Here is a 20,248-nt window from a genome sequence, read left to right on the forward strand (position 1 = left end):
GGCAGGAGAGGAGGGCGCCGTGGCCGAGATGCTGGGAGGCCGAGCTTAATACTGGCAGGTGAACAAGCCAGGAGAGAGCAGACATGGAGAGGACAAGGGGAGTGACACAAAGTCTGCATTAACAGTAGTCCCAACTAAAACAACAAAAAACCAACAGGAGTTATGGCGACGAAGTTGTGGGTAAGAAGTCTGTAGACTTAAAGGGACCGGAACCGTGTTTTGCTGATGCGGGGGGAGGTGAAGGCGTCGGGAAAAGTAAGTGGGACTGCGCCGGGAACACGAGCGGGTCTGGAAGCCCGGGAAAGGGAGGCCTCCGCAGCGGGGCCCGCCGGGCGGGAGGGACACAAAGGGACCGGCGGGGACAAGCGCGCCCGGCCATTTTACAAGCGAGGGCGGTGATCATTCGCTGCCTGCAGTCTGTGAACGGGGCGACACTCGGGGCCGGGCGGGGCGGGAAGGGCCCCCGCCCCCGCGCAAGGCCACCGACTCCGGCGCTGGGGACAGCGGCTCTCGGCGGGCAGCTGTGACGGACCCGCCGCGTGGCCGCGGGCCAGGCCTGTCCCGGGCCGACCGCACCGGGCCACGGCGGCAGCGCGGAGCGCAGCGCGGCTCGGACCCACGGGCCCGCGGGGTGGAGAGGGAGCGGGGTGGCACGCGGTGGAGCGGCGGCCCCGCCTCGTCCCGCCCCCCGCCGCCGCCGCGGCGGCGGCTGCCGTTGCGACCGGGGGGGGGGGGGGGGGGCCGCGCCGCTCTGGCCCCGCCCTCCCCTCCCCCGCCGCGGCAGGCGGAACGGGCCACTTCCCGCGCCGAAGGGGGAGCGGGGAGAGGAGCGAGCCCCGCTCCCCGCTCCCTCCCTCCCGGCCGGGGGTGGGCGCGCGACTGCTTCTCGTGGCTGCCGCGCTCGCCCTCAGGCGCGGGGGCGGGACGAGCCCCGGCGTCTGCTTGCGGCAGGGCCTGCGCTGAGTGCCTCCCGGCACCCCCGCCGCAGGGCTGCGGCGTGCCGGTTGGTACCGCCCCGCCTGGCGGGAGGAGGGAGCGCGGCCGTGTCTCCCGCGGCGGCGGCGGCTGCTGCTGCTGCTGCAGGCGGAGGTAGGCTGTGGGCCGGGCGCCAGCGCGGTGCGTAGCGAGGCGCCAGACCGCCGCGGCTGAGGCGGCGGCCGGGCGGGCGGGAGGGAGGGAGGGAGGAAGGGCAAGCGGGCAGGCGGAGTTTGGCTTCCGCGCCCCCCGCCCCCCTTGCGCGCCATCGCGCCTTATATGCGGGGGGGCGGGCGGGCGGCGCGTCCCTGTGGCGGGAGCCGTGTCGGCTGGGGAAGGGGGAGCCTCGGCCGCGGCGGACGAAGAACCGAGCCGTGCGGGGGCGGGCGGGCGGGCGGGCGAGCGAGCGGCGGGCAGGCGCTCCGGGCTGCGCGCGGCCTGGCCCGGCCCGCGTGGGTACGTGCGTGGCGTCGGTGCCGCGGGTGGGGGCTGCGGGCGCGACCGTTGGGCTGCGGGGGGCTTTCGGCGGGGCGAGGGGCGGGCGCGGCGTGCCCCCGCTGCCGGTCGGTGGGCCGCCCGCCTTGCGGAGCGCGTTGTTGACGTCCCTCCCCTGTTGCCCTTGTCTCCGCTCCCCCGCCCCGGTGTGTTTATCCCGGCAGCGGGACCTCGGGCGGCTGGCAGCGCCTCGGCGGCGGGGGCTGGCGGTGCAGACCCCTCCCCTCGGCCCAGTTCGCCTGGCGGCAGCGGGCGTCACGTCGGTGGGAAAACATGAGCCGAGATTTCAAACCCGGAGACTTGATCTTTGCCAAGATGAAAGGTTATCCCCATTGGCCGGCCAGGGTAAGGCACCCCCCTCCCCTGCGGGCCGCGACGCCTCCTGCTCGGTACCTGGCCCCTGCACCCGCCCCTCCCGGCCCCCCCTCCCCCCGTCCCAGCCCCGGTTGCCCGGAGCGTTTCGAAACACCTGTGGAGGGCGACGCGGTTCGGCCGTGTTGCGCCTTCGGCCGCCCCTCGTGCGAGGGAGGGCAGGGCAGCGCCGCGCTCCCCTGGTCGGAAGCGACTTCTCCATCGCATTGCAGGTCCCGCGCTCTGGTTTGCTGTTGCCTCACGCTTCTCCGTACGTCGCCTCTCCTGTAATGAATAGCCCTCTCCAGTAGTCGTTAGTTGTCCTAATTTGCATAACTTAGCTTTTAGATGCTCTGTGGTAGTGTGATGGGGGAGCTGTGCAAGCACCTCACGGTACAATAATACTGTTCCCAAATAACTGCTCTTTTTTACAAAAGAAAAAGACTGAGTTATGGCAGGGTCACTCTTTACGTTTAAAGTCAGCTATTCCTACACTGCTGCTTGTAGGATGAGCTAAGTGTATGTGATAAGTTGTCCAGTCCTTTGTCGCATTCTCTCTGCTCCCTTGGAAGAGGCACGGCAGGTTCTGTGGCTGCTGTAGGTCATTTGCTCGTTGTGGGAATGTAGATAAAAGACCAATTATGAGATGTTTAGCTAAGATGCTGGCTTAAGAATTGTTTTTAAAAAGTTTATTGCCCTTTCCTTTTTGTAGCACTTGAGATTTGGGCTTGGGCAAGTTACTAGCTCAGCGTAAGGGTAGCAAGTCTTGCTATCGCTTGTTCTGAAAGAGGGGTGGTATTTGGATGGAACGGAATTATGCTTTTTACCTGTAGCACACCATGTCTCTCCTTTTAAAGAAAGCGGTCCTGTGAAAAGTGTTGCTGTAACATGAAACGTGTTGTCACTTCCTATTGTTGCTAATACTGTCTTTGATTCTGCTGTATTTTTTAACATAGAGTTAAAAAGAGATCTTGAGACCTGCTTTACTTCTCTGCAGCTTTTTTTTCGCTTTTTTTAATGCTTAATGCTTTTACTTAGTTCCCCCTAGACTGTTCTTAACTGTTACTGGACTTTAATTGTAGTCTGTCTTTTCCTTAGGTGGATGAAGTTCCTGATGGAGCGGTAAAGCCTCCTACGAATAAAATGCCTATTTTCTTTTTTGGCACCCATGAGACGTAAGTCCTTTATATTTAAGGGTCACATTTCTTTCATTGTAGAATGCTGTGACAAGAAGTTAACAACTTGTCTGAAGGTAGTGTACTTTATAATATTCGGTAGCAGACCAGCTCTTCCTAAATTACTCTCTTTTGACAAGATGTGCTTCTCTAACATTTGCTTAAGCTATCGAAGGCAATGGTAGACCATAACCGTAGCATGTACGCTTTCCTCGTCAGAAGAAAAAAAAAATCCTACCCACAGTGGTATGATTGATAGGTTTTTCTTTCTTCAGTAATGGACTTTAATTATAGTCCTGTATACCCTCAAAATTCTCAACAATATATTCTCAAAGAAAATGAAATAAGCCTGAGAACAATGAAATAGGCAATTTTGAGAAACAGACAACTAATCATGTATTGGTTATTGTTTTTTTTTTTTTCTGGAGAGGTTTGGGGTTGTGGCTGTTGGGGTTTTATAAGATCTGGAGAGGAAAATGAAGAAGTGCAGTTAGCTTTATACCTGTCAACCTGCAAAATAGCTATCTTTGGGTACTTGCAGCAATGCTAGCGTTTTGCAATCATAGAACATTTGCTTTGAGGGACTGTATTTCTTCCACTCCTAAATTTGATTGTAAATATGCTGGGTTTTATGCAGTTCTGTCTTTTTGAAAATTATCATGTTACTTGATAGCATGACTGGCTGTCCTAGTGTAGATTTCTAAGACTTCAAATTCATTGCTACTTTTGTTGTCTGATTTGTTAAAAAAAAAAAAAAAACAACAAAAAAAACCCCAACAACCTAGAATGGTGTTTTTTAGATACTGCTGTTTTTCTTAATAAAATGACAAATGGTATGTAAGCAGATCAGAGATAGAAGTGTTGTTTATACAAGTGTTCTGTTTCTTGCATTTTCTGGACAGGTCTTGGTTTTTTTCTTCATCTTATTAAATATCTATTGAAATCTCTTTAATCTGGTGCTTCACATCTGTCTTTTAGTAAGCCATGCTAAGACAAGATACATTGCCCCTCTTGAATTAAAGAGCAAGCATCCTCTACTCTCTCTGATGTTACTTGGCTCTATTTTTAAGAAGTGATTTCCCTGTGAAAAAGATTTCTATATGCTTGGCTCATACACCCATGCGTTTCTTTAACTGCTCTCATTTTTCAGTAAATCTTTCAGTGGCTCAGTTTTTGTAGTTTGGGGATTTTTTTTGTGTGTGTAGTTTTGTGGGTTAAAGAGGCGTTCCTGGAATTTGATTCAAGGTTGCGAGGTTTGAATCTTGTCCCTTTCTTTAAATGATAATTTTAAACGATGCAGCAGGTTACCTTTTTTCTTAATTTTTTTTTTTTTCCCCAGCTGAATTTTTTTTTTTTGGCAGCTGAAAACACAGTATTGCTTTGATCCTGCCCTTGGTAATATCTGTCATTCTGGATTGTACTGGGGTTTTGTGCAGTTGTAAGTAAGTTCAGGGACACAGATTGACTATAAGGGAGACAGAAAGAACTCTTTATCTAAAGATTTAAGAACATGTTTGCAAATTTTGAGAAGCATCATGGCCAATTTTAAATTTAGCTTAGGCTCCTAAGACATGCTGGGGTTTGGAAGTTACCTTTTTTGGTAGTTTACATGGGTAAATTTGAAATGTCAATTCCTCATTCCTTGATATTCTTACAAAATAAAGCCTTACTGTGATCTGGGTTTCGTTAGGCTGTGGGTTCAGGTTTACTACATTTCAGAGATCCATACAATAGAAGATAAACTTCTTATCTCTGTTTCGTACACATTGCAAAGTACAGGATGTTCCATGACCCAGCTGTCTTGTGGCATTTGTTCTTTAAGCGTGTCACTTACATTGTGCTCCTTAGGATGGTAACAGGTGAAACTTCCATGCTTCTTGATCTTGCTTACTGTTGCTTTCAGCAGATACCTGTAAGTAACAATAGGAAGGCGCAGATCAGGTAAAAAAGGAGAATGCTGTTCCATGGCAAGTAATTTTGTTTAGGTTTGCAGCTGTAAATAGTGGTGTAGTGATCCATCAGGAATTAGGTAGAGCTAACAATTTTCTCTACTTTTTAATGGGAATTAAAATAAATTTGGTAAACTTGATCTACGCTGTTCTTCTCACAGTTCAAGTTACTCACCTGTGCCAAGTTAGACACTACGTACCTTCAGCACATTAGTAGTCTGTACGTGTACAGCCTATCATGCTGTAAGTAGCAGCAACTCTAAAAATCCAGGTAGCCAGTTCAATCATGCTAAAAAATCCTTCTGAATAAAGGCTGACATTTTCTAGATGTGTGGACAGTTACAGTAGGAAAGGAGGAGCTATGGGGAAAAACAAAAACAAGACTTCTTACTTGGTTTTTAGGAATAATATTAATTCAGTTTTGCAGATTCCTATAAACAAGTATAAACTTCAATTGCTATTGTTGATTTTTCTCTAAGTTTTGGTAAAACACAACTATATGTTTTGCTACCCGTGTGCAGTGAACAGCTATGTGCTTCTTAAAATATGCTTTGGGAATTTGATTGAGGTTTGTTCTGTTTATTTCCGTACTGTCATAATGCAGCAACAGTACCCTTTCCTAAAAGAGACTAATAAAATAGATACTATTTTAATAAAAGTTTTATTTGGATCTGTTGTGCCAGTCAATCACATCAGTGCAAATTTTGGTTAGTTACAGACAAACAGGTCACACTGAACTCTAGTTTCTGGACCCTATATGTTGGGGTAATCTCTCTTAATTTTGGGGTTTTTTTGGGGGATTTAACTACAGCAACCCTGTAAACTACGTGATGTTTTCACAGTAGATGGTTCCTGGTGTTTTTCAAAGCCTGAGCAATATGGGTAGAGGCTTACAGACCTTGGAAAAATGCTTTCCTTCAGGGGATAGGGAAGAAAGGAGGCAATGTTTCCCGTTTTCATCCCACCCAGTTTCTGTTTGTTTCCTTCCCCATCCTTTTGGTCTGGTTAAGTAGGCTTTGCAGGTGCATGTTTCCCACACTGGCTGAATCCTCTCTAACCATGTCTTGCAAAGAGGTGGGTGATTTGCAGTCTAATGTGTCACAGTGGCTTCCTTAATACTTCATATGCATGGGTGAGTGTTTTACTGCTGGAGTAGGAAATGCTTAAGCTTTATAGATGATGATATGTTCTTTTTTTTTTGTTTACTAGGGTGTAAGTCTCAAGTAGCGCTTTTTAAAGATGATGAAGAAAACAGGGCATTGGAGCTTAGAAGTATCTATTTAACTTTTCCATGAGCCGATACTTTAGAAAGCAAGTATCTGCAACTTTTGAAATAGTTGGATCTAACATATATACAATCAGACAAAGCTGTGTGTAGGCACAGAGCAAAAATAAGAATGTACCGCCAAAGTGTTGTCTTTTTCTGTTAGCAGCATATGGATTGCCACAGTGAAATCCTAACTTGCCAGGTCATGAAAGTAGAGCAGGGATTAAACAGTTTTTGATGTTGTTCAGCATAAACCAGAATATTGGTTCTCAGTAAGACCTTACCTTGTTTTTCTGAGTCTAGCTTAGAGAAGTTAGTAGCGTGGGTACTGTGACTTCGACATATAAGAAAAGCTACTAGGCTAAAAGCTTTAGTTACACAGCTTACAGTAGGGGTAGTGCTATGCAGGAGCGTTCTTTGTCTGACAAAGATGTGCAGGCAGTGTTAAGACCTCTACTACAAGAGTAGCTTAAACAAAAATCAAATTTTTTAAATGTTTACTTCACAAAAGAAGATTGGGGGAGAAACTTAAAATAAGGAACAGTTTTTAAAGTTTTTATTGGTTAAGTTGTGTAAATCAAGTGATGAGGTCCTGTTGTCACACACTGAAAAATACTGAATTAATGCTGAATTACATAGCGTACTTACAAAGATGTGGCAAGTCAATGTACTTAAGTGTTGCTTTTTTGTGTCCAGTACACTAAAAATTATTCTTAAGTTTTCTGTTTTAACTGGATTATTTTTAATTTAATAACTTTGAAAGATTTTCTTTGTTAGCTTGAAGCCATTTCTTCTTTAAATTGTTCTCTCGCCTTACATTGTCTGGATTCACGGATTCTTTATTCTTAACATTTAAGCCTGATTTTTTTCCTAAGGAAACAATTGCTCTTTCTGTTTGTTTACCAGATACTCTGTTTTTAATTGTTCTGGGTCACAGCAGTTGGTGGTCCTATCAACTGCAATCTCAAGATGCAGCATCAGCTGTTTCTTGCTCAGATGCTCAACACCCTGGGAAGGAGGGGGTCCATATATGTGGTGGCAGTAATGGAAAACTTGGGCTGTTGAAGGCAAAAGTTGAGAAAACTAAAGACGCTTATGTAGCAGAACTAGTTGTTGCAGTAGTAATGAATTTCGTATCTTAATAACATTAGGTGCTTACTTCTCCTTTGAAAAAACTAACCATTTAAAACGTGGAATTTTGTTCTTTTTGTTCTTTCTCTTCTTAAGGGCATTTTTGGGACCAAAGGACATATTCCCTTACTCTGAAAATAAAGATAAATACGGCAAACCAAATAAAAGAAAAGGTTTTAATGAAGGGTTGTGGGAAATCGACAACAATCCCAAAGTGAAGTTCTCTCATCAGCAGGTAAGTTACGCGAAGTCTGCAAATCTTTGTTGCTGTACTGTTGGGGGGGTGGGGTGGGGAAGGCAGTGAGTATTTCCCTGCAGTAGGGTAATGAATTATTGTTGGCATTCAACTGCAGGTTAGACCAATTTTTTTTTTTTTAAATTTTATTTTTAATTGATCTCTGGTATTAATAGCATAAGAGATGGGGGGTGTTGTTTAACTGGAGATATCTGCTTATTATGGTAAGCTCATGAGGGATCATGTTGAGAGTTTCAGAGTCCAAGGCTAAGTCTAACACTTTTTACAGTACACATCAAGTTTTATTTATAACTATATATATACTTACTTGTTTATTCTCAGAGTGACTGAGAATCCAGAAAACTACCTATTTTCAAGCATAGTCACACAGATTCTCAGTCACTCTACTTCTTTCTGTCCTCTAAACACAAGTGCTTTTTTCCACAAATATCCTTGTAAGATTTCAGTACATGCTTTCTTAGCGTATTTTCCTTCTAGTGGTTGGAAGCAATGTGATGCTTGCCTTTTTCCTCCCAACTGTCACATGATTTGCTTGATTCAGTTTTTGTCCATCAGTAGTGCCTCGTTTCTTGCCCTCTTGGTAAATCTTCGAAGCTTAAACTGGAGCTATGCAGTGCTACCCATAAAAAGACCCAAATTTAATCTGAAGACAAAGAAATTGTCTTGCTCATTTTGTCTTTGCCTACCTGCTCTGAACATCCTGTAGCCTCTTGGTTTTGCTATGTACACTGGACACTGATCACATACTGGGGCCTCCAGGCAATGCTGCAGTAACAATAAAAAGAATTGGTATCTTTTGGTATTACTTGCTCTTTCACAACATGCCAGATTGCCATTTCAGCACCAGTTAATCCCTGCTGCATAAGATATCCCAAGTTACTGTGTTTCTAGTTTGAAGGAGAATGTGGATAAAGAGTTAAGGAGTTTCTGATGTAGATGTACTCCAGATGTACACTTTTTCTGCTCCAGGATATGGAAAGATGCTAATCTCATCACAGTGGGAAGGGCTGTATTAATAAGGGACAGATTCTTTCTCCCACTATAAAATACGAGTCGGTATACCTTGTCACTCTTCTTTGTGACAGTTCAGGAGAGATGCTCTGTGGATGGCTGAGGCAGTTGTGAACCGTACCTGAGTTGTATGTTACCAGTCATTCTAACATGGTGAAAATCTGGGTATAAACAATCAACAGTAACTAGCTTGTCTAATATTTTGTTTCACAGCAGGAATCAGTAACTTCAATTAAGCAGTGCTCTGGGTTGTTTTTGTTGCATCTCAGACACTTGGAAATACATTTCCAATTGGAAGTACATAAAACATGCTGCTGAGAGATGCACACAGACTGCGGGGTAGTCCTTTACCCCTTTTGAGTTTTATTCAGATATTTCAGCTTTGATGATTGCTCTTTCACAGGCTCTTTTCTGTGAATTCATCAAGTTCTGTCTAGCGCCATTGGGTTGTTCTTTGCCATTTTTTCCCCACTGTTTATTAAGGAAAAAAAATAAAGGTTTTCTTTCCACAAGTCATATTTAAAATCTGTTCCTATAAGGGAGCCTTAAAATTACTGGAAGAGGAATCTTTTCTTAGTAGGGATGTTTTAATTGGAGTACTATGTCCAGTTCTGGGCTATACAGTACAAGAGAGATGTGAACATAGTGGAGAGAGAGTCCCACAAAGGGCCATGAAGATGATGGACTGGAGCATCTCTGCTGTGAGGAAAGGCTGAGAGAGCTGGGACTGTTCAGCCCTAGGGGCTCAGAGGTGATCTCATCAATGTATAGAAATAACCTGAAGTGAGGGTGCCAAGAGACAGAGCCAGGCTTTTTGCAGTGACAATAACAGGACCGGAGGCAATGGGCATCAACATAGGAGGTTCCTTCTGAACATCAGGATGCACTTTTTCACTGTGATGACTGAGCACTGGCACAGGTTGCCCAGGGACGTTGTGGAGTCTCCATCCTTGGAGATATTCAAGAGCCATCTGGACATGGTCCTGGTCAGCTGGCTCTAGGTGGCCCTGCTTGAGCAGGAGGGTTGGGGCAGATTGAGTGACAGAATGAACAAAGTAATGCAGTAGACTTGTGCAAATTTTCTTCTGAATTTTCACCTTAACTTTAGAAAACCTTTATTTTCATAGCCTTTTCTTTCTATACTGTGCCATGCATTGTTAAAAGCAAGTTTTATTTGGAGCAAATCAAGCCCTTAGGATTTAGCCAGCTCTTGTTTTCGCTTGTGAGCAGTTCTTGTTGGTGCTAAAGGAGTACATCTGCAAATGGCTGACTAGATTTGACATTCTGTAAAGTAAATCAGGGTGTAAAACAGGCAGAGCGAGTGTTACCTGAACTGAAATAAAACTGCCAGAAATGGTCTACTTCAGGCGTAGTTTCTTTGGCCATCTTTGATGTCAGGTCAATCAGTCATTAATCTTCCATGTTTTTTCACGAAGCACTACCTTTTGGGTTTAATTCTTAGAATTGAAATATTATGTCACTCTTCTGCCAAAGATTATAGATAAGATGGAGTAACATTCCACTTTTCCAAGAATGAGAAAATTGTCCTGTGATGTTTGTTTTTTGTTTTGGTTTTATCTGTGTTGTGGTTTAACTCCAATCAGCAGCTGAGCACCACACAGCTGCTCGCTCGCCCTTCCCCTGCCCCCAGTGGGATGGGGGAGAGAATCAGGGGGGGAAAGCAAACAAACAAACAAACTGTGGGTTGAGATAAAGACAGCTTAGTAGGACAGTAGAGGAAGAGAAAATAATTACAGTAATAATAACAATAATGATGAAAGAATATACAAAACAAGTGATGCACAGTGCAGTTGCTCACCACCTGCTGACCGATCCCCAGCCCATCCCCAAGCAGCAATCACTGCCCCCGGCCAGCTCCCCCCAGTTTATATACTGAGCATGACATCATACGGTATGGAACAGCCCTTGGGCCAGTCTGGGCCAGCTGTCCTGGCTGTGTCCCCTCCCAGCTTCTTGTGCACCTGGCAGAGCATGGGAAGCTGAAAAGTCCTTGACCAGTGTAAGCACTGCTCAGCAACACCTAAAACATCAGTGTGTTGTCAACATTATTCTCACCCTAAATCCAAAACACAGCACTATACCAGCTACTAGGAAGAAAATTAACTCTATCCCAGCCAAAACCAGGACAACTTGTTTCAGCTTATGTGCTGAAGTGAGCCTTAATTCTTCAGTACTTTGCAGGGTAACATGGTTCACAGCGATGAGACTTCGGAGGTACATTATTGCATGTTCTTGTTGGTTCCCTTGGCATTTGACTATGTTGCAGCTTTCCTCTTCATGAGGATGTTGCCTTAGCATCCTATTCTCAAAGCTGGAGAAATGAGTGCGTACAGTTTCTGCCTCCTAGTAATACGGGAACGATGTGTATCTGCTTGCTAACAGTCTCTGTGGCTGTCTTAATTAACAGCTAAGGGTTTTTTGTGGGGTAGGGCTTCTGGATGTTTTAGTCAGGGAAGGAAAGGAAGTTTAAGAGTGCTTGATGTAGATACTTAGTTTTACTGGGAGTTTATGGGGAAGCTTGTACCTGTTTTAAGGGTAGCAGAGTGGTTGAAATTGGCTTCTGAGGCCCTGCATTCCCATCTTTGCCAAAGAGGTGTATAGCACAGGCAACAAAACATTCACGTCAGGGAATTTGGCACAATTTAGCCAATTCACATAAGCTTGTAGTTACTGATTCTGATAATGAGAAACAAAGACAGACAGACACTTGGAGAAACATGCCTCAGCTTCCCTCCAGCCCACTCTGCTCCCCCCTCGCTGGTCTCCAGTCCCGTCACCACACATCACAGTCAGGCCCTTGGGCGAGGCGATGGCAACTCAGGAGACTGAGGCCAGTGTGTAGTGGTTACTCTGCTTTTGCTGTTCCTCTCCACTTACTCAGCGGCTCAGGCGTGGGCTCCTCCGTGGGCCGCAGTCCCCTCAGAGCTGTGCCTTCTGCCCCTACTCGGGCAACCTCTCTGGGCTGGAGCCTGGCTTGGGCGGCTCCTCATGTGCCTCCTCTTCCCAGCATGCCTCCTGCCCTGGCATCTCTTTTGCCTCTGCATCCATTATGCCCTGCCCAGGCGGCTTCTCTGTGCGTCAGCGTCCCCCTTTGGCAGCGTCTCTCCAGCCCTTCTCGGGCAGCTGCTCTTCTCTTCAGCGACTCCCGTGGTTGTTTTGGCCAGGCGCCACGCGCTCTCCGGTGGGCGCAGTTGGGTGTGTGGTGGTGGGTCAGCTCGCTGGCTGTGGAGCCAGCTGGGGCTGGTGGTGCCCGGCGTGGGGCAGTCCTGTACCACGTTCCACACAGGTCGCTGGCAGCCAGCACCTGCCAGCTGTTTCCTCGGTGCGGTGTGTGAGAGAAGGTGAGCGCAGGCAGCGAACCATCTTGGAAGTGAAGGCAAGTAGTTATGAATACTGAGAGGAAAGGTAACATAAGTGTACAGATAGGCGAAGACACGATTTTCCCAGCAACGTTTTAAAGTAGAATAGTGTATTACGGCCTATTAATACGTTGAAGTATTCAGTACATGTTAGCGAATGACCCGATTTTTTTAGCTGAGGTCTTGGAGACGAGTGAATGTGTATTAAGATATTCCTTGATCTCTATGTTTGATCTACATACAATTCTTTGATTTTTAAAAAAGATTTTTAGAGTTGAGTGAAGCACAGTTACTGGACAGTAGCAGGGAAAGCAGTTTAGTTGTCAGAGCCTAAAAACTCAGGGTGAATGGGTAATTTTGTGTTTGGCTGCACAGCAGGTAAGGTCAGAGGTGGGTGGGTAATAACATGGAGATGTTGGCAAAATCAAGCTTTTATTCTGGATACAAGATGATATTAAAGTGACAGACTTGTCAGCTATTCATATAGAGGGATTCACTCACAATTTTTTCTTTCTGTCTTTTCACTGGGCATATTTTGTCTTGGTAAGTCGTTCTGAGAGCCACGTTTTCTGTTTAACTGCCAGAACTGGCTGGAATGTTCTGAAAGCAGTATTTATACTTTGCAGATGTTGCTTGTAACTGCATGTAAAGGAGGTGGAGGGCAGAAGGGAGCATGTGGCTTGGGCTTAAATGCAAAACCACTTCCTCAGTGGGGGGGGGGGGGAAATTAAAGAGTCAGGGGAGTTCTGCCAGCTTTGTTTGAAGGAGCTAATATTTAAGACTGAGAATGCTATCCACAATGTAATGGAATAAAAAAAGAGTAATTTTGGGTTTACCTCTCTTCTTCCATGTTTTTAAATTTAATTCTTTAGCTTTTATTGTAATTTTTTTTCTGCTCATGTTTTCGGGACCAGGTAGTTGGCTTACTTAAGATTCATAGCTTACTTAAAAATGCACTTCTTGGCAGGAGCATCACAACTTGCATTTGACCAAAATCAACTTTTTTTTTTCAATTATATGTAAGAAAAACCTTACATTGCAGTATTTTTAGTATGAAAATAACTTCTTACAGCATTACAGCTTAGAAGTTTGATAATGAAAATGCAATTTAAACTGGAAAGTGTAGAAATGAATGAGATAAGATACATCTTAATATTCTTGTAGTTCTAATAAGAGGTTCCTTAGGACGATGCTTTCTTCAGTAATGTACAGGTGGGAGAACATGTCTCAGTATTGTTATTCTGTAGTTCAGGAAGGGATTTAGATCTCATTTTTGATGTTTTTATATTGAAGTCCCCTCCAGCTGTTAACACTCCTATCAAAGAAACTGTTCAAGAAAGCAGTCAGGAGCCTGCTGAGGGGAGTGAAGAAAAAGCAGGAGCCAAAAGAAGAAAGCCGCCTGTCCCAAAAGTAAGTGTCTGAATTCGTATTTTGTTCTACCAGAAACATTTTTAAGTCAAAACCGTATTGCCAGGTTTTTACTTAAGTACTTTAAACTAACAGTGTTTTACTGTTGTAGCTGCCTTGCCTTTGCTTCTTTTCAGACATACATATAGGAATATTCTTCTCCTTCTGTATTCCTTTTAAGGTGCTGTACGTGGTTTTGAAAATCAGTTTCTTTACTAGTCTATATTTATAAATCATAATACACTTAAACTAAATTCATAAATCATAATACACTTAAACTAAATTCATACAGTACTTCCTAGGCAAGAGAAGGTGGAAATCATCACCAAGATTTAGCTTTAAGTTTCCCTTTCTGTTTTTGAAGACTTTTTAATATCATGGCAGGTATGACCATCTCTTTCAATTATGACAGTTTTTTGTTGAAAAGCTTAACAGAGCATTAGGTTCTGTCTGGGCTGAAAGGGTTCTTCAGTGTATTTGCCTGAACAGATTATAAGAATCAGTTTGTATTAGGCCATAATAGACTAATTAGGATATAAATGGATGTAAAGTATTTCATAGCTGTATGAATTGAACTCTGAGTCAGGAATGTATCTGTGAGTGATTGGTATACAGTAGTTCATGTAGACAGAGTTTAGCTTCTTTGCCTTTTAAATGTGTGCATACCTTAGAATCCTTCTGAAAAAAGATTGTGTTCTCTTTAAATATATTGTATTCATACTAAGAAAATGCATTTCTGTCTGAAACATCTTTGGTTCAGCTTCCTGGTGCTGTACATAGTTCATACTGTAAGAGGTGAACCTTCCTAGCTTACTGTACACTTAATGATATTAGTGTAGCACACTGCTTTGTACTTTCTCTGTCCTTGAATGTTTTGTTTTGTTCATGTGGGATTATTTTTCATATGGCATGGGAGAGATGTTGTGTGTCATCTCTTCTCAGTTTGTTTAAGGAGAATAGAATCCTAAAATGACAAAAATTGTGATGCAGATGGGATTGATACATTTATAGTATCTCATTTATTTTTAACTCATTTCTGGAAATTACTACTGTACAGGATGAGCAGTGCCCTTAAACTGAGCGTCAAACTATTTTGAATAGACTTGCCTTAATTGTGACTGTTTTCCTTTTGATTATTTGCCAAGATTTAATGTAGTTTTTCTGTAGGAGTAGCTGGCTGTCCTTTAGCATTGATTCATAGTTGCAGCTGAAGAATTTGCAATGTGTCAAACACATAGTGGATGTTCCTCATGTAGGATTGGTGTCTACTAGCTGTAATAACTTGTTTTTTCAAGAGGGGAAAAAAAGACCTTTGATGGGGGTGGGGGGGGAATAGTGTACTGGTAGTACACTGATAGATGATGTCAAGAGTTGTTTTGATGAGTTGGAGACTGTGGAGTTATTGATGGGTTATTTCTCCCAGCTTCTTACTGGATGGATTGTTCCTTAGTTTAGTACCTCCACTTGTGGAAGGTGAGTGTGATTTGAGTTGTGTCAGCTATACTTCAGGACCACTCTTTAATATGTAATTTCCTGGTAGTATTAGTAAACCAGTGCTGTTCTTACTTCTTGCCCATGCACACTGCTGAGAAAAGCATTTGTTCCCCAGCATTTGCTACTGCAAAGGGAAAACTTTTAAACTGGACTGGTTCAACAGTTTGCTTCACTGTGAATTTACGCAGCAAGCAACATGTGCTAGTGGGGGTGGCAATGACTTAAGCTTCATGTTTCTCCTGGAAAGTGTTTTCAGGCTGTCCTGACCTGGCACTGTGAAAGAGAAACAGGAAGACATAAAAGCTGTTGAAGCACAAAGATGGAATGGAAGATCCTGAACAGATCCTTTTACGTAGATTTATGTGATTAGCCTCAATCAGTTACAGTTCAAGGCAAAATATGGAGCAGATTTACTCCTTTTCTTTTGATACTAATGTAGCTGTAACATTCTTTCCATTAGTTGTACTCTGGTTTCGTGTGGTTTTAGTGGACCAGTGATTCTTCTGTTTTAAAGTTGTAATCTGTAAAAAGACTCAGTGATATTACAGGTCTTCAAGTAATTAGAAATATTGCATGATAGCCTTGTGCCTGCGTTGCTTTATTCAATGTTGAAATTTTAACAACTGTAGCTACTTTAAAAGCAAATTTCACAAAAGGTGGCTTGCAAGTGGGACAAGGCAATAGTATTAAAGCTGAGAGAACGAAGATCTAAAAAACATGCACATACATAGGCTGCAAGGAAATGTTGATTATTTTCAAGTAAACTATTACAAACTCTTGATTTTTCAAGTCTTAACTGCTCACCTAAAACAAAAACCTGTGATTTAAAGTTTAAAAAAAGCCCAGCAAAACAGGAAAAAAGGCATAGATTAGATGACACCAATTATCACTAATTACTATCTCACACAGCATGTTGTGGTCTGTTTACCACATTAAGTCTTTGTTTACTAGAGTGATACTCTTTGCTAAATGTGGTCTGTGACTCTGATATCCATCTGTATGTATAGATAAACAGTGATCCAAATGAATCTTGGCATGAACACTTAGAAGTACTCATGTAATGGTGATACGGTGAAAAAGTGTAGTGATGTTATCATGAACACAAAGTGGAATTGAAATTCCACCATAGCACATTTCTGTGTTTTGACCTGTTCTGACAACTATCTGCAGTCGTGTACTGGAGAAAGTGGTCCTGCCGTAGTCTTTTCATGTGTACCTAAGAAACAAGTGTATCTACAGACTTAAACTAAAGTGAAAAGCAGCCTGATGGTTATTAGTGTGTTCTCTTTTCACTATGAAATACTTTTTTAATGCATTTTTTTTTTACTCTGTTGACTGCCTTTGCAGTTATCCCCTAAAGGGGATAATAACTTACCTACAGAAGCTGAAACAGAAGAAAAGGAGATGGATACTTCAAAGGAAGATGACCTACCTTCTGAAAAAAACAGTAAAGAAGTATGTGAAAGCTTTTTCAATGTACCAGAGAACATTTTAATATTATGTCGATTGATGTAAATCTGTTACTGAGTACTAAGAAGCTACAGTTACTAGTACTGTGGCAGTCTCAGTAGCTGTTTAATTATATAAAACTTCCTATGTGTTCACTCATGTTTATATTGAAGCTTTCGTCAGAGAGGAAACTTTGTCTGGCTTGTCTCCAAGTTCAATTAAAACAGGTGGAACAGTGTGATTTTTATCATGTACTCTGTATTGCAAATGTACTTATTTAAAGGACTAAATGAAGAGTTCAGACAGACTACAACATGACTACATATGTTTATCTGAAACAGAATATTATTTAGTACTTATTTTATTTCTTATCTTGCAGAAAAAAATCCTGATTACCAGATAATCAGGATTTTCATAATTTAAAAGCAGGAGGTGTCTTCATATATATTACGGGATTCTTGTCTAAATTATGTGCCAGAGGTTTCAGTTGTGGAAAAAACTTAGAATAATTTAAAATATATCTTTGTTTTGTTAAGACTCTTAGCACCATTTTTAATCTTCACAGGATGTGGTGAAAACAAATGATGCTTCTATTCCTAAAGTTGCTAGAAGAGGAAGAAAAAGAAAGGTAACAATATGTTTAATTACTTCACCTTACTGGAGTTTTTGGGTGTGATGACACTGGATCTTATTTTCTTTAATGACAGATTATGCATAAAGTTGAAGTGCTTGACACCCTATTCCCCACTTTCAAGTGGCTGAAAGATTTGTGGGAACGAAAGTTTTCCCAGAGGGTGTTTTACAAGTCTTAATTCTGTTTGAACTTAGTGTAGAGTAGGGAGTTCTTTTCCCAAACAGTCCATTGCAAATAAGAAACACTAAGATATAAACTGTTGCTAGACCTCTAATAAAATTGTCTCTTTTGAAGCTCAGAAAATTTTTTAACATCTTCATCACACTGAACTAACACCTTTTCACGAGGTTGTGATTTTGTGGTCTCTTCAACCTGGGAAAAAATTGAATTACTTTGAAAGAGGCAGTCCCAGCTGCTTGCTCAGCATGCTCCAGCCTTAATGTTCATGTGGTCACACAGCAAACCAGATCAGGGCACTGACCCAATTAAAAACTAGATTAAAGTGGGGCAAAGTTTAATTTTAAGTTGAAGCCATTTAACTTGCAGCATTAGTGCTGACAGCAGGGATGGGATGAGTGCGAAGTAACTGACCTTAGTGTGTTTGTCACAGATAAGTAGAGTGCTGAGTATTGTTTGCTTCACACAAAAGAAAGATATATGTTTGGATGCTCTTACAAAAATGACTTGAATATTTAAAAAATATAACTTAAAGAATACCTTATTTAAAAAAAAAAGAAGTAAATTTTATAAAAATAAACCTAAAATAAAATTCAAAGAAAGCTTCTACTCTGAAACAGCAAGAAGTTGAAAGCATGTCTATGACAACGCATACATGTGATTTTAGCTTGTAAATGGGCACAGATGACACACACACACACAAAAAAAGGCCTCATTCGTTACTTTTTCAAAAAGTACTCAACTCCTATGGCTTGGTGGTTTTTCTTTTTTTTTCTTTTTTCTTTGAGGTGGGTTTTTTTGGCATCATAAGGCACTGCAGGCCTTAGAACTGATTTCGTCTGTCACATTTACTAGCTTCAGCTGACAGACTTGTGTTTGGCACATGCTGCATGTTGCAGGGGATTTAACCAGAAATTTGCATTACTACAGGCCATTGCTGAACAGAAAAACATAATATTTCAAGGGATGTGGTGTGTGCTTGCAGGTCAGAAAAGAGGGTTGGCTATGCAGTTAAATGACTTTGAATGCATTGCTTATTTGCCTTAAGAAACATGGTGTTTTCCTGGGATTGTAAAAGAGCATTCTAAGAGGTATTTTTCTGTTTTCATTTAAACAGTCTTTTTGAAAAAGACTGATGGAAAGCACAGTTAATATAGGAGATGCACCTCTACTCTGTTCTAGATTTAAGTTTGTCTGTTCTTCAAAATTGTCTTTTATCATAGGTGCTTACAAACAATATTAAGATAAATATGTATTTGCCCATAACTTTTCTGTTGCTGCTAGCTGATGCTCCTGTATCCAGGACGCTAAACTCTGTGAATTTGGGATTTTTCTCAATTCTTTTTATCTGTATGTATGGATATGTAATGTCTCTGCAGGGAGATATGTATCCTTTCATCAAGATCTTCTCTTGTCATAAGTTCTATCTGTCTTTACAACCTAACCCCCGCAAAATGACTAGGTAGATGAAGGTCATTATGTCCAGTTAGTGCAGGTCAACGTGCAATTTTTCATTGCAAATAATTGGCTATAGAGCTAGAAGCAGGTGTTTTTCTGAATAGTTCCATCTACTGGCTCAATACTTTGATGCAATTAGGGGAGATGATCACATCTAAAAGAAGAGTATTTATATAGGGGGGAAAAATGAATTTTCCTGCTTACAACTGGTTTTTGGCATGCTGTTGTGGTGACCTTAAACATACTTAAAAATAATCTTTTTCCTTTGTTGTGCCAAGATAGTGTATTGTTCTGAAGATGAATGGGCTGGTTGAAATGATATGAAACATTGCTGTATCAGGTAGTGATGGTATGGAGAGGGTGAAATTAGTGATATTTAAATATAATATGTTACTAAATTTGGAAACTTTTTTTCATGTGTAGAAGCAATAGCGTAATAATGCATTTCTAGAAGTTTAAAACTGTTGTTTGAGAAAGTAAGAGAGAAATTGGTGCCCTGTGTTTTTTCACTTGTGAAATTCATTCTTTAAATTAGGCTGAAAAACAAGCTGAGGCTGAGGACACAGCAGCAGTGGCAACAGCAGCAGTGGCAGCGGCAGTGGCAGCAGCAGTGGCAGCAGCAGCTCCTGTGCCAGTGTCTCCAAAAGTAAGCCCTAAAAGAGGAAGACCAGCAGGTAACTTTTAAAAGAAAGATGTAAATTTTTTCATCAAAGAAATACATTAGCAGAATTAGTCAGGGAGCTGTCTCTTTCCCCTAAAGTACTACAGAGTATTTTCTCATGCTAAAGGCAGTCTTTGCTAATAGATTGTAATGAGAAAACACCTCATCTCAAACTGAAGAATTTAGGACGTAAATGGATTTAAATTGTTAGCATTAATACTCAGTCCTCTAAACAAGACTCATTGTTTTTTGGGTACAAGTATTGCCTTTAGAAAAGCCTTCTTCATAGAAGGCTGCTAAATTATAGATGTACAATAAGAGCTCTTCTTGCATTGTTGCTCCATAAAGGTTTATATTTATTGAAGGTCTGTAAAATACTTCAATTGTGTTTAGAATATCCATAAAACACAAGGAAGAGAACTGCAGGGACACAAAACCTGTAGGTGGAGCTCAGAGGACAGTAAAAACAAACAGAGAGCTGGAGAGACTTGTTTAAAAAGGTATTTAAGGCAGTCTGTGTAGATTGATAGACAAATAAAAAGAAGATGTAACTGCTTTTTTGTAAATGTATAATTAGAACCATTTGGTGATAATTCTGCAGTGCTTGTTTCTTTCGAAGTAGCAATCATCTAATTCATAGGAATTTTTGTGGTAATCTTGCAGATATTATTGAATTGATCATTAACCACTACATCAGAAAACAGTTCTTGCAGCAGTTATGTACATTGTACAAGCATCTAGTCTGGGAAGCATAATTTTCTCATCTGTTTCTGCTGACAATATGAAAATAACTTTTAGAAAGTACAACCAGTTAACTAGACTTAATTACTTTTGCCTTGGAAGCTGTGAGGAAATTACATATTATTTGAGCTCCCCTCCCCCTCTCTCCCTTTAATTACATGTGCTAAATGTGCATTTTTAATATTTGTATGTGTTTTTATCTTTACAATTTTTTGTTTGTTTGTTTTTACTAACTAC

At 42.2% G+C, this 20,248-nt stretch overlaps 1 protein-coding gene across 4 annotated transcripts in view; it reads left to right on the forward strand.

The window, feature by feature from the left end:
• Positions 1–237: 237 nt before the first annotated feature.
• PSIP1 (PC4 and SRSF1 interacting protein 1) overlaps positions 238–20,248 on the forward strand; it is a 39,214-nt gene continuing 19,203 nt past the window's right edge. Inside the window, exons 1-8 of one of the 4 annotated variants that reach the window (XM_087742751.1) lie at positions 238–255; positions 1,635–1,815; positions 2,920–2,996; positions 7,440–7,578; positions 13,284–13,400; positions 16,239–16,346; positions 16,906–16,968; positions 19,145–19,283. In XM_087742751.1, coding sequence (XP_087598877.1) covers positions 1,744–1,815; positions 2,920–2,996; positions 7,440–7,578; positions 13,284–13,400; positions 16,239–16,346; positions 16,906–16,968; positions 19,145–19,283 — 715 coding nt within the window. In that variant the 5' untranslated portion in view covers positions 238–255; positions 1,635–1,743. Of the gene's footprint in view, positions 256–795; positions 1,117–1,292; positions 1,432–1,634; positions 1,816–2,919; positions 2,997–7,439; positions 7,579–13,283; positions 13,401–16,238; positions 16,347–16,905; positions 16,969–19,144; positions 19,284–20,248 lie in introns of those variants that run through there. The other 3 variants (XM_087742750.1, XM_087742748.1, XM_087742749.1) reach the window with 3 other exon arrangements.

This window comes from Nipponia nippon, unplaced genomic scaffold, assembly GCF_047370975.1.
Source record: "Nipponia nippon isolate SJK-2023a ecotype South Korea unplaced genomic scaffold, ASM4737097v1 scaffold_8, whole genome shotgun sequence".
NCBI lineage: Eukaryota > Metazoa > Chordata > Aves > Pelecaniformes > Threskiornithidae > Nipponia > Nipponia nippon.